This window comes from Gossypium hirsutum, chromosome A12, assembly GCF_007990345.1.
Source record: "Gossypium hirsutum isolate 1008001.06 chromosome A12, Gossypium_hirsutum_v2.1, whole genome shotgun sequence".
Taxonomy (NCBI): domain Eukaryota; kingdom Viridiplantae; phylum Streptophyta; class Magnoliopsida; order Malvales; family Malvaceae; genus Gossypium; species Gossypium hirsutum.
Genome location: NC_053435.1, coordinates 103,143,159 through 103,157,259, shown reverse-complemented (window position 1 = coordinate 103,157,259; position 14,101 = coordinate 103,143,159). Strand labels below are relative to the sequence as shown.

At 35.5% G+C, this 14,101-nt stretch overlaps 2 protein-coding genes across 3 annotated transcripts; both read right to left on the bottom strand.

Moving 5' to 3' along the window:
* Positions 1-4,240: 4,240 nt before the first annotated feature.
* On the bottom strand, positions 4,241-8,621 carry LOC121203340 (uncharacterized). Of its 2 annotated transcripts, none has more exons than XM_041083431.1 (7): positions 8,138-8,621; positions 7,692-7,845; positions 7,449-7,586; positions 6,735-6,816; positions 5,514-5,800; positions 5,284-5,397; positions 4,241-4,501 (listed from the first exon to the last, which is right to left on the bottom strand). In XM_041083431.1, the coding sequence occupies exons 1-7, from the start codon at positions 8,141-8,143 to the stop codon at positions 4,368-4,370; spliced, it is 915 nt and encodes a 304-aa protein (XP_040939365.1). In that variant the 5' UTR covers positions 8,144-8,621; the 3' UTR covers positions 4,241-4,367. The 2 variants fall into 2 exon arrangements, with proteins under 2 accessions (XP_040939365.1, XP_040939366.1); XM_041083432.1 differs by lacking the exon at positions 4,241-4,501 and adding an exon at positions 4,510-4,987 and having other exon boundaries at positions 8,138-8,620.
* Positions 8,622-11,327: 2,706 nt separating this feature from the next.
* Positions 11,328-12,759, bottom strand: LOC121203278 (uncharacterized). The gene is made up of 3 exons (XM_041083433.1): positions 12,232-12,759; positions 11,918-12,128; positions 11,328-11,811 (listed from the first exon to the last, which is right to left on the bottom strand). Exons 1-3 carry the CDS (start codon positions 12,477-12,479, stop codon positions 11,452-11,454), a joined length of 819 nt encoding a protein of 272 aa, XP_040939367.1. The 5' UTR covers positions 12,480-12,759; the 3' UTR covers positions 11,328-11,451.
* Between the last annotated feature and the right edge of the window lie 1,342 nt (positions 12,760-14,101).

Here is a 14,101-nt window from a genome sequence, read left to right as displayed (position 1 = left end):
AGTAAGAAATTAAAAGATAAGTCCTAAGAAGCCTTGAAATCTCGAAAGATCTCACAACTCCCTTCAAACGGCTCTAATCTCCCCTCCAAAGAATATCAATGGCAAGAAGAAGGTTGAAGATGGCTCCCACAATCAAAAAGATTGTTAAAACAACTTCTAAAGAAAACTCAAGAGAAAATCCTTGAAGAACTCAAAGAAAATTCTGCTCTCAACAAATCTGAAATTTTAATAATAATGATAAGTGTTTTACAAGGTGGACAGCCATGCCTTTAAATAGGCCTTATAACTAGTCCTAATCTAATTAGAAAACTAAAATAAAAAAAACTCCTAATTATTTTAATATGGAAATTCGGTCAAAGGTCATTTTATCTGGGACTCTTGGATTGAATATTGACATAAAAATTTAAACTAAGTAAATAAATAAATAAAAATAAAAATAAAACTTTACAACTTGGGCCACTTTGACAATTTGGCCTGATTTTCAACTAAGTATGGATGGATTTCTTGATTGGGCTGGGAATTTGCTTATTGGGCCTCGCCTTCAAGAATTTGGGCTTTTGTGACTCGTATCATTCCCCCTTTCCTCAAAAAGATTCGTCCTCGAATCTGAAAAATCAAATGAACTCGACTTTCCTCTATCGAACGGGACTAATGGCAATTGAGTCCACTGAAAAGAATATCCATGAGATAGTAAATAGCAACGGAAACAAGCTTGTAGTCCAATCATAAGCATAACAGAACAGGTATAACGCATGTGAATGGACAGATTCAGATTACCATGCAAACAATCTAATTTACTCACCACTGCCTCGTCAAATATTTGAAACAAAGATGGACATGTTTTAAGGCATTCAGTCGTCTCACATTGTTCCCACAAACCATGAATAAATTGCGAGTAATAAATCAAATGGTAAACATAATCGTCACAAGTAGGTATTTGAAAAGATTCACATGGTTCACAGAGTTGCATAATCATACCATGCATTAATCGACGGTCTATAGATTCACTCACACATGCATTATCAAAAACAAGAATCTTTTTATCAACCATCAAAACAGATAGATCATCAATAAATAAAATAGGACAGTCAAGCACGTTTCGATCTAAGTGTTCATCAACACGATCTTTATCACTATCCGAGGAGTACAAAAGTGTTTCAAAGGTTTCAAGCATCTTACCTCGATAAGCAGAAGAATAAGGGTCGATTTTACCTTTTTCATTTAAAACAAACCTTCGCTCATCGGGGGCATAGTGTAGTCGAATCTCCGTTGCTGAGTTAACCTTTGTCAAATGGAACTCAAACTTCATGTACAACCACATAAACTGTTTAAGGCACGAATATAAATTGAAAACAAATTTGGAAAATTTCGTTACCTTATTCTCCAAAACAGATTTGGACAAATTCGAGGATTTTACACAAGGTAAATCAAGAGAATAACAAATCACACTTCTTTTCGTAATGACTTTATCAACCACAATCGAAGAGTAACAATTAATCGGATCAAAATGAGGGGATCTTTTAAGAACTAAGTCACCAAAAGTTTTATTAATAATTTTCAAATCTGCACTGGACTCGGTTTCTAAAATTTCCTTACCTCGCTTACCTTCGGGATCATGTAGTGTGATTTCATCTTTGCCTAAGTTGATCGTATGAAAGCGTCTTTCATTTGAGAGGTATTGAAGTTGAAAGTTATCTTTCGATCTTTCAGGAACTTGAAAAGTAGCAACACAAGAAAAATTCATATCTTGGTTAGTGGAAACATTCCTCACTAGCCTTTCCTCGTCTTTTTCTTTTGTTTCTTTTTCTAACTCATTTTCTCTTCTTTCTTCAACTTCTTTTTCAATTTTCTTTTCTGTTTCACATTCCTTTTCACTCTCAATCTCTTTTTGCTCTTTTTCATTCTCTTTTTCTTTTTCCTCACTTGTTTTAACAGAATTTTTCAGTTTGATTTGGTCCTCATGGACTTGTTCCAGAGTGAGCGGCACTAAGGTGAGTTTCTTTCCTTGATGCTTGAAAGAATACCTATTGGTACGACCATCGTGAGTGACTTTTCGATCCAGTTGCCACGGTTCTCCTAGCAACAAATGGCAGGCTTGAATAGGCATTACGTCGCACACAACTTCGTCTTGATACTTACCGATAGAAAATGCGATGCGCACTTGTTGAGTGACCCTAAATTGGCCTTCGTTGCTAAGCCCTTGTAGTTGATAAGGTTGTGGATGCTTGGTAGTGGTTAAGCAAAGCTTTTCCACCATCGTCGTGCTGGCTATGTTCGAGCAACTTTCACCATCAATAATAACTCTACAAAGCTTACCTTGTACATGGCAGCGAGTATGAAAGAGATGTTCTCGTTGCTGCTCGCTCTTTGGTTTTGCCAAAGATGATTGTCCACGATCATGAAAATCATCATCCATTCTAGTGACACGTCGAGGGCCGCGCCTCTGGGGTTGGTTATCCCTATCTTCTTTGATTGGATTTCGATATTGAGGTTCTTGATTCAATTGCACCTCATTGATGGTAGCAGTCAAAGCTCGAAGAGCAGCAGCCTGTTCATCCAACTGTTGTTGGAATTTTTTAAATATGTCACTATTATTATCACCTGTAGACATTTTTTTTAAAACCTGCAAAACACTCAACACTCAAAAATAAAAGTTATCAAACCTCACCGTTAATCACTCAAAAAGAAAAAATCAAATTCTCAATGAGGTCAAATTCAATCTTGTGAGTTCTTTATCAGAGTTTATATCAACCAATTAGAGAGTGTGAACCAAACTACCAAAGAATCCTAATTTGCACTAGGATGCCAAAAACTGACGAGACACCAATTGATTCGTGTTGCACCTAGGAAGAAGTTGTGCACACGTTTAAATCCTACTAACACAAGAAACAAGAAGGTGTTAGATAACGTAAAGGAAGAATAAAGGTAAACAAATGAAAACCTACAGCTAAGAATCAATAAAAATTGCTGAAAACAGAAAACCCGAAAAACTGCGGAGTAACTTGACAACTTCGTTCGAGGTGTTCCCGATCTCCAAAAATCACAAAATTAAATCTGGAATGTCTTCAAATATTGAATTTTTGATCTGAAAAATTTGGGTACCAAATTCAACCCGGTGAATATTTTTTTAATTTTTTATTGGATTTCGTCTTTTTTCAATTTTTGACTTTTTCGACTAATTTTTTTGCGGGAAATATTTTTGTATATTCAATAACAGTGCCAAAAATATGTATGTAAAATTTCAGATCAATCAGAAAACATTTACCCACTCAAATGAATTTTTTTCAAAAATTTTTCTGGGTAAAACTGCTGTTTGTAATTTAAAAAATAGAGATCAGTTTAGAAATCAACCAAGAACACCCAAAACGCCCAAAATCTGATACCAAATGATACGGGGTTGCGCGCGGACCAAGATCGAGTTGCCAAGTCACGGGAAACTCCTACGAAAACCCTAAACAATTAGATCTGAAACGAAACAGAAAATTAAAAGATTAGATTTTTTAATTTTCAGATCTGAAATAAAATCCCCAAATCAGCAAAGAATCAAATTGAGAATAGAAATAAGTGTTAGGGTTCTTGAAACCCTCAAGGAGATTGTGATTCTGCCCAATTGAACACCAAGATAGTTTTCCCCAAATTTCGACAATCTAATTTCACCCAAAAAGAGTATGGAAAAACCCTAGAAATTGGGGATTTTTGGGCTGATTCCTTAAGATAGAAAAAGGCTGAAAACACAATAAGAACAGAAAATAGATTAGATAATAATTCAGCACAAGTAGAAATAAAGAAAGAATTGACAGTAAGAAATTAAAAGATAAGTCCTAAGAAGCCTTGAAATCTCGAAAGATCTCACAACTCCCTTCAAACGGCTCTAATCTCCCCTCCAAAGAATATCAATGGCAAGAAGAAGGTTGAAGATGGCTCCCACAATCAAAAAGATTGTTAAAACAACTTCTAAAGAAAACTCAAGAGAAAATCCTTGAAGAACTCAAAGAAAATTCTGCTCTCAACAAATCTGAAATTTTAATAATAATGATAAGTGTTTTACAAGGTGGACAGCCATGCCTTTAAATAGGCCTTATAACTAGTCCTAATCTAATTAGAAAACTAAAATAAAAAAAACTCCTAATTATTTTAATATGGAAATTCGGTCAAAGGTCATTTTATCTGGGACTCTTGGATTGAATATTGACATAAAAATTTAAACTAAGTAAATAAATAAATAAAAATAAAAATAAAACTTTACAACTTGGGCCACTTTGACAATTTGGCCTGATTTTCAACTAAGTATGGATGGATTTCTTGATTGGGCTGGGAATTTGCTTATTGGGCCTCGCCTTCAAGAATTTGGGCTTTTGTGACTCGTATCACAAACAATGATGAATAATAAACCGTTCTGGAAATTCATTGAGACTTTCCAAAAGCTGAATCTGGATACCACCAGAACGAGTAACTTGATGATTTTGCAAAAGCCAGTCTTGTACTCTTACACGTAGCAAACCTGAAGAGATGGACCAATTTATACATATAAAAAAGAAGCTCCTCCATTGAGCAAATAGACAAGCAAAGCAACTTCAGAAAATAATTTCATGCAATTAGGATTGATGTAGATCGATAAGAAGGTAATAGGAGATGAGGAAAAAATCCAGATCATAAGGTACCAAGTAAAACAAGCACTAAAGTTTCAGAGAGAAAAAAAGAAGATTCGATAGCTAAGGCATACTTCAGACTAAGGATATTTTAATTATCTTCCCCACATCCTGTATCATTACAATATAAGAAATTTTTATATAAATCTCATCCACCTCTGATGCTTTTGCCCGAAAACATCACCAAAAGTGTCCCCATCCAACTCAAATATCTTCTGAACCCAGTCCTTACCATACTCAAAGCTAGCTACACAACACCAAAAGTGTTACTACATTGTGCAACAGTCATTTCCTCAATAAAGCCCCCTTGAAGTTTGTATGCTTGAAACCTCCAATTCCTTAGCTCCAGTGAAGAGAAAACATATTTTCAGTCAGGGAAGTGAAACGAGTGAAACAGTGAAAAGAGAGTTGTTATAAAGTTCAATAAATAAAGCTTTGAGCTCCTTTTTTTTTTCAGTAGACAATCATTCGACTCAATTTAAATCATAACCAGAGATCTAAAATAGGGAAAAAAGACGCATAAAGAATACCTAATTCATATGGAAATTCATAAATGCCATTATGGATAATGCAGCAGCAAATGAAGCTAGCAAATAGCTAGGTTTATAAAATAAGATAATAATGTTCTTCCTACCACCATAATCAGTAACTTCCCGTGGCAAAGTAGAAATGAAGTGCAAAAGTATCTCAAGAGAAACATCACTTGCTGGCACCATAGAAGCAGCAGCCTCTACTACTTTTTCACAGACTGACAATTACACAAAAAAAAAAAAGGTGTCACAAGGATTCTGAAAGCCTTCAGTGGTTGCATAGTATATGTGTAACTATAAGAAACATCATTAAAATTCTTAACCAGATTGGTACCTCGAAAACGGTAATTAGGATTGAAATGTTGTTTGCTACTCTCAAGAACATATCTAAGAAAATCGAGCAACTCTGTCCCATTATCATGCAGAAAGTTCTCCAAAGAATATTCCAGTTGGACCTCATCAACAGTACCAAATTCATAAGATTTTACTTTATTGTTGCTGTACTTATAAGCCCCAAAAGCAGATGCAGCAATACATTCTGCAAGACCCATCAAGCCGGCTCTACTAAAAGATTTCCTTTTAGCAAGGGATGCTAAGCTGTTTAAAAAGATAACTGTTTCCCTGTAACAATAACATATCAGGCTCAAGGATATCCCAACAGAACAGTTATTGTCCATCAATCATTATAGACATTTCTACTGCTCCAGAGATTTAAGTAATTTCTCTTGCATTTGCATATGCCTGCTCCCAACTAGTGAACATCGTTCTAGGCTTATTCACAGAGAATTTATAGATTCATAGGAGTCCAATGGTTGAAGAAAGGGAAGTGACTTGTAAGGCATGTAAGCATCAAACATAACAGAATTTGACCCATTTAACAGCTTAGAAGTTTCCAATGCGCCAGACAGCCAGTACTTTCTATTTGATTTGATCATAATGAAATCAAAGGTATGCATGTACTGTGGCCCACTAAAAAAAATAGTTTTTATGGTTAATTATAGAGAAAAAGAGGACTCATTGAAGCCCAAACCTAGATGAAAAGGGAAATAACTGGTCAAAAAAGCACACTTGGATTTGATAAAATTATTTAGAGTTTATATACATAAAACATAAAAATAAAAAAAATGAAGAAAGCATTCTTGAAGGGCTGCAATATGGAGTTAAAAGAAAAATAGTTTCTTCAACTACCATGTATCTAAGATATGTCCTAAAAGATAAAATGATTGCATAACATTAGGAGTCTTTACATTTCATTCATTATCTTTGAGTATCTAGAAACCTTACTTTGGCAACAATGTCCAGCATAAAGGAAAAAGTCTCAGTTGGGTTTAAGTAGCAAAGCTCACCAATAAGATTCGAATGAACAGCTAATACTCATTGTTTATTCCCAACTAATATGCATGTCAAAGACAACATTAATTAGAATGAAAAAGAATAATCATACATAAATCATTCTTGCCAACCTAACTTAGTTTTACAGTTTTCTACAAGTTGCATTCTACAATACTAAAAAACTAATTAATTAAATAAAAAAAATCAGACCTATAATTCATACCTTGCATTCAAGTAGCTTGAATAGTGATGCAAAAAATGAGTAGCACCCTCAATTGTTTTTGAAGAGTAAATTCCTTTAACACCTAAAAGTTGAGAAAAAGAACAGCTTATTGAAATATGGAATTCTAAGTTAATCATCTCAGCTCAGAAGATTCAAAGAAACATTAACCAGTCAAAATAGATGGAGTAAACCAACAACTGCACAAATTAACGTAGAGAGTGAGACTACAAAGAATAAAACATGAATAAACTCAAAGCGTTTTTACATGAAATTTTAATATGGAAGTATCTTACTTAGGTGGCTAACTAGAAGGTCAGAAAAGAAAACAAGAGGAAAAGAGAACAAAGGGGAGATGCCATTTATGGAGATGCTCAACCTAAGTTCCAAATTACATAATCACAGTTAATGACAAACACGGATTGAAGCATGCTAGGAAGTTTAGGAGAAAATGTATTTTGCATCAGATTGGATGCCAATGACTTGTGCCCGAACATAGAAAGAAAAAAGGGTAAAACAATGGGGGTCTCAGGCTTATTTATGTAAAGTTGCACATCAACTGAGAAAGAAGAAACAGAGATCAGGCCGTGAAAGTGACAAGACTGTAAGATTTATCTCTTATAAATCTACTTATTTAAATCCAATTGGTAATATGATAATACAAACTATTCCATGCTAGCTAATTCAGAAAGGAAGTAAATCAGATTCAGGGCAAACCAAAATCACTGTGGTGAACTGGATCATTCAAAGCTTCCATCAATGAACCGTGAATAAAACTCTCAGGTACTGACTTCACACAGCTTCCATAATTTCTCCATTCTATTCCCAAAAATGACTGCATGATCATGCACCTAACTGCATTATTTTGAAAAGAAAGAGAGAGCACACTATGAAAAAGTCTGCAATAAACCATAAATTAAGTTAGCCCTAATTGAGGTCATGCCAGCAAGACATCAATACCTTGAGGATTATCATGACAAAACCCTCTCTTCCACAAAATTGATAACCAGCTAAAGACTTCAGCCCAAGTTTCTGACTGAGTTTGATGCATGCTTCCACTAATAGCACTCACGAAGTTATCATGTGAGACAGAAAATTGAAGCAACGAAGTTATCTGCAAGAAACAAAATACTTAGGCAGGTAGGCAGAGAAGAACGGAGGTTCTAATAGAGTTTCGCATCCTACAGAAAAAACAAAAAATATTTTAAGAGTCATAAGGCATCTTCTTTAGCATCAGTGAAAGAAGGTTGCTTCATTTTACAGCAAGACACTGGGACATAATACATTAGAGACATGCCGCCATGCAAGTGGAAAGATGACCATAACTATAAATCAAAAACTTAAGTTCACTGATTGTGTAGGTGATCCTGTAAAATAATAAATAGTCAACTAGGGCAAACAATTACCAACATCTTTTCATCATATATTCTGTGCAAAGAAATTTTGAGTAACTTCAGGAGGACAATGACAGAAACCTTATATCTTCAAACTTTTGCCACCACATCCAAGTGTCTAAACAAGTAATTAAAGAATCCTCAAAAGGGCCACAAAAGTACTCCAATCTCTTGCCAATAATATAACATATTTCTTCAAACATTTTCTGCACATCCAAGGGTCTAAAAACTCTCTCATTCAAGCATCATGCACTATAGTTCTCATTGGTGTTGTGATTGAAATTAACACCTAGCAACTATTTTCTTCATACTTTCCCTTATAGAGAACGTGTCCCTGCTGCATTATTTATCACATAAATTAACTTTTGCTAACCAGACAAAATCAAATTTCTATAATGTCTTTCTGTCACCATCATCATCGGTTACTCCTCTATCAATGTACATGTACAAGCCCAATTTTTAGCCTGGGGCCCAATTACAAAAAAACAAAAACCAAACCAAATTAAACTAACCCACCAACCCAACTAGCCTAACCCGGAGCCCAAAAACCCGAACGGCCCAATACCCGAGCCCAATTCCCCCTAAAAACCCAACTAGGGTTTCAGAAAAACGAAACCCTAGCCAAACCTAGCGCCGCATCCCTCCCTCTGCCGTCTGCCTTGTCCCATCGCCACCCACCGTGCCTAGCTTCATCAACACCTGCAAAATGGCAGAGAAAGTCGGAGCACACAATAGATAATGCAAAGAATACAACTAAAATACAATGTAAATGGGATATAAAAGAAAAGCAATATCTTTGTAAATGGGAGGAGACACTGCATTTTCGAATTGAAAAAAAGAAAAACAGATCAAAAAGGTTGACTCCCGTTTTTCTCTGTTCTTGTTTCTTATTCACTTTAATCTTTATTTATTGCTTTTTTTTCTCTGCAATTGTTCAATAAAACAAACGGAACTAAAAGGGAAAGGAAGTACCTTTTGCTTCGATGGGCTAGCGTCGGAGCCCCACCCTTGCCGCCGTAGGAGTTGGGCCGAAAGAGGCGTGTCACCCCTTTTCCCTTTGATATCGCGGTTGAGAAGGCTTAGCCTTCAGGGACGCCGCAAAGAGAGAGACCGTTCTCGCGCGACTCCGGCCACTGGCCATGGAGGCGGAGACGGAGGTCTAAGCCTAAAGACCGAGGGAGGCGCAGAAAGGGAGAGCGTCGGGCTCTCTGTTTTATTATTGTTCTTTTTTTTCTTTTTTTTTTTTTTTTTGAAAGTGAATGGGTGGCTGCTAGATTAGGGTTCATTTGACCCTTATGTGATGTGTGAAACGACGCCGTTTGGAGTCTGATCAGTGGCTCCAAAACGGCGCCGTATTGAGCATGACCCGCGTGTTGACCCGTCGGGCCCCAAGGATCCGAGTGTTTAGGCTTGAGGGGATATTTGCGAAATAAGCCCCTCCGCCTTTATGGTGTTTTCAATGCAATTCTTTCATTATTCGCAATTTCGGCCTTAAAATTTCCTTTTGTTTTATTTTAATCCCCAGACCATGTATGTGCACTTCCTTGGAACGGCGCCGTTTGGTTGGTGCGGGATATTTCCCCAGTTAATCCTTAGCTTCTTTCGCGCCTTTGAAATTAGTCCCTACGTTTGGTTTATTTTTTTAATTTATCCTGTCAATTTAGTTTAAGTTGTATTTTAATCCTTTTTCTTTATTTTTGGTTATTTTGTCATTTGAATGTGATGTTTTATTATTGTCTTCTTACTTTAAATCTTACTATATATATATACATATATATGTCTAATATTTAATAATATATATACATGATTATATTATCTATTTTATAATTTATGTATGTATTTATATATACATTTTAAGTATTTATATTTATATGCCTATATTTCTACCATCCGTATCTATATACATACATTCGTACATCTCATGTTTCATATATGTTTATATATACATATTCTTGTTATTATTTTACAATTTCAAGCATGTATGTATATGTGAATAAATTTTTATAATATATGTATGTACATATTTTTTAATTTGTATAAGTATGTATATATATGCACATTGTTCTATCTTAAAATTTTCATATTTATGTACATATACACGTTCTTGTAATGTACATACTTTTATTATATATTTTTATGTTTTATAATCTACTCATGTATATGTAAATACTCACATTTTCATATTCTATAACACACATATATTTTATATTTTTATAGTTATATACATTTTCTTTGTTTATTTCTTCATTTACATTTTCATTATTTAGAATGAATGTTTTAATATGCTTATAATTGTGTATTATATTAGTTCGTCTCTGTATTTATTTTCACCTAGTAGCCTTTGTTTGTATTATTTTGCTTATATCATCATCATTTCCATTACACTAAATTTTTTTATTTAGATTTCAAAAAAGAAATTTTAAAAATAAGTAATATTCGGTGTTTTAGATCTTCGAGAGAATCAAGCCCTAACGTATTGGGTTCCGATTTTCTTCGTTGAACCTAAATAATCGAGATTATTCTTTTAAAAAAACGATAAAAAGCTCGTTATCGAGAATTTAATATGTTATATCCTAACGCATTGGATGTGACACGTTGTTTTCTCGAGATGATGATTTGTTGAAATACATGTAATATTCAATGTTTAATATTTTGAGAAATTGTGCCCTAACGTATTGGGTTGCGATTTCTTCATTTGATTTAAACAATTGAATATTCTTTTAAACTTTATTACACGAATCTTTTCAAACTTAAGTTTTAAATGATCTCGGAAATAAAAAAGATCGTGTCTTAACTCACTGGACATGATCCCCTTTTTAATCCAAGATAATTAAACATCTTTTAAATAAGTAAATTTTGACAGTCATTCGCATATCGGGAATTCGAGACATTGTGTCCTAACTTACTGGATATGATGCTTTCTTTCTCGATTAACGTGGAGCGTGCCCCTCTTTTCCCAAAATTTGCAACACTTTAATACAAGGATCGTATTTTTAAAATTCTTTTAAATTCTCAATTTTCGACATTAAGACATTAAGTAATCAACTAGGTACCAATTTTGGGCGTACCGAGGGTGCTAATCCTTCCTCGTGCGTAACCGACTCCCGAACCCGTTTTCTAAATTTCGTGGACCAAAACCGTTGTTTAAATAAATCAAACCGTTTATTATAACAACCATTTTTCGAGGTAATCCAATCACACCTCATAAAAAAGGATTGGTGGCGACTCCCATTTTTGTTTTCATTTTCCCAAACCCAAGTTGACCCCGTTTTTCATCCAAAAAAATGGTGTCAACAGTACATACAGGTGATCTAAGGTCTATCTAATTAAGCCAACTGAACCAATAATTTCATAAAAATGGATTTTATCAGCACCTGATGATTCCAAGCAGCCTCTACAAGGTGAGTACCGTACTCTTCAAGCATTTCAAATAAGAGAACGAAAGCCTCCCACTGCTGCTGACTATTCATGCCTGAATCAACTGCGTTGCAGATTTTCCCTACCCCTAGTGACTTTGCTTCTTTATAAGCCCAGAGCTCTCTCTTTGTCACACCATGAGGAACTGAATGTTTCCCTTGGGCTTTCTTCTCTGAAATATCAGAATGATGTTGGTTCCCACTATCCATACATAACAGTGTCTTCAGTATATGCAATGACTGCTTCCTCACTAGGCCTTCCTCATCAACCTGACACATCATCAAATAAAGAAATAATAATGAAAAGGACAGTAAGTTCATCTATATTAGATAAACTTAAATCAACAAGAAGAGGGAAAAAGGTTTGGTCAAATACCAATCCTCTTTTGATTTCATTCCAAAGATCTTTTTCACTTCTTATATCAAACTCTTCCGCTCCATCACTCATGTTAGCATTTTGAAAAGTTCCACCACAGGAGAAATAAGACAAATATAGGGAAAGTATCCTGTATGCATCTCTCCTCTCTAATGATCCAAGAGAGAACAATTTTCTACAGCACTTCCACACTCTCATAAAGAAAAGATTCCTGAAAGCCAACCAGATTTAGTCAGTAATGTAAGGATTCAGGTCAAGTTAAATAAGGTAAAAAGAAAATCAATAACAAGCACAATTTGCAAACAACCATCTACCTGGACATTATATGTATCTCCCTATGAACTGAGATTTCAAAAGAGCTTTGAGAAACAAATGCTTTGAATATGACAGGTAGAAGAAAGCCAATTGTACAAGACCGACTTTCTGAACCTTGTAAGAGTAATCTTTCAGTCACATTACACAAATTCCAAAGTAAATTAGCAGTGAAACTTTTTAACAGAAGACAAGTTTTCTGAAACTGAGCCTGTAAGTGGAGCAGCTTGAAAATTTCGTAGCGCAGCATCCAAAGTAATGCTTAAAACATGGCATGATAGTGGCAAGGGAAAATATCCAGATATAAACAGCTTACAATCCTTGCCAACATGCAAATTTTCTATTAACTTCTCAATCAAGTCACTTGAGACGTAGAAAAGTGAGCTTCTATCCAATCCGGTACCTTGCAAATCTCCATTTTGAATTATACCAGCAGACAAGCCAATAGACCTTAGGGAAAAAGGCACCAAATTTTCTTCCAGAACTTCCCAGGCATGAATACTTTGCACTGTTAGAAATCAAACCCACTCCAAGCATAATCTAGAAGCATGAGACGTGGAGCAATTTTGTGCCATGCAAAGTGCTGAAATTTTAGCCATACAAAGTGCTCCATTATTGAGATGTTTTGTGGCTGGAAATTAAGTGGATTAATAGCCACATTTGTTGTCACTTTATCAGCCTATAAATAGAGGCTTGAACTTGTGTTGTAATGAAGAAAAATGAGAAGAAAAAAGAAATAAGAGAAGCAACGTGAGTGAGAGTGAGAAGGTTAGCAAACCTTGAGTGAGTTAAAATCTAGCAGCAGCTAGACTATCTAGTCATTGAGAAAATATTTGTAATCTTCGTATTGTAATATATTGAGTGTGTAATAAAAAGTAAATTTTCGGCCCATCACGTTTCCAACAAGTGGCATCAGAGCTACGGTTCGGAGCTTGGTTCGGAGTTCGGTTCGTGTCCGGTTCGTGTCCAGTTCGGAGTACCTTTGGTGTTCATCTAACAAGTCGATATGGGCGACGTAATTCAGCTACAAGTTCCACAATTGACGAAGACAAATTATGGAAATTGGAGCATTCGAATGAAGGCTTTGCTCGGTTCGCAAGATTGTTGGGAGATCGTTGAAAAAGGATACATCGAGCTCGGAGATGCCGCTACAGAAGCAGCTTTATCAAATGACGCTAAGAAGGCGTTACGAGAAGCACGAAAGAAGGATCAAAAGGCCTTGAATAGTATCTTTCAAGGTATGGATGAATCAACCTTCGAGAAAATATCAGATGTGAAGAACGCGAAGAATGCATGGGAGATTTTGCAAAAATCATTTCAAGGTGTAGAAAAAGCTAAAAAGGTACGCCTTCAGTCACTTAGAGCTGAATTTGAAATGTTAAAAATGAAGAGCTCCGAGAATATCGATGACTATGCCAATCGTGTAAAATCGGTGGTAAATGAAATGAAACGAAATGGAGAAACTCTTGACGAGGTAAGAGTGATGGAGAAAATTCTACGGTCACTCACACGCAAATTCGAGTACGTAGTCGTTGCCATCGAAGAATCAAAAGATTTGTCAAAGATGTCGCTCGAAGAACTTGTGGGTTCTCTGCAAGCCCATGAGCAAAAGATGAAGCTAAATGAAGATAGTGAAAATCTTGATCAAGCCTTGCATAGCAAGTTGTCCGTCGACGACGGAGAAACAAGTAATAACTTTAACCAAGGAAGAGGAAACCGCAGAGGATACCGTGGAGGCTACCGTGGTGGAAACAGAGGAGGAAGAGGATCACGAGGACGTGGAAATCAATCATATGGGAGATATCAAGAAAATAAAGATTATCAAACATCCAACCGTGGACGTGGATCTAGAGGTCGTGGCCGAGGCAGATT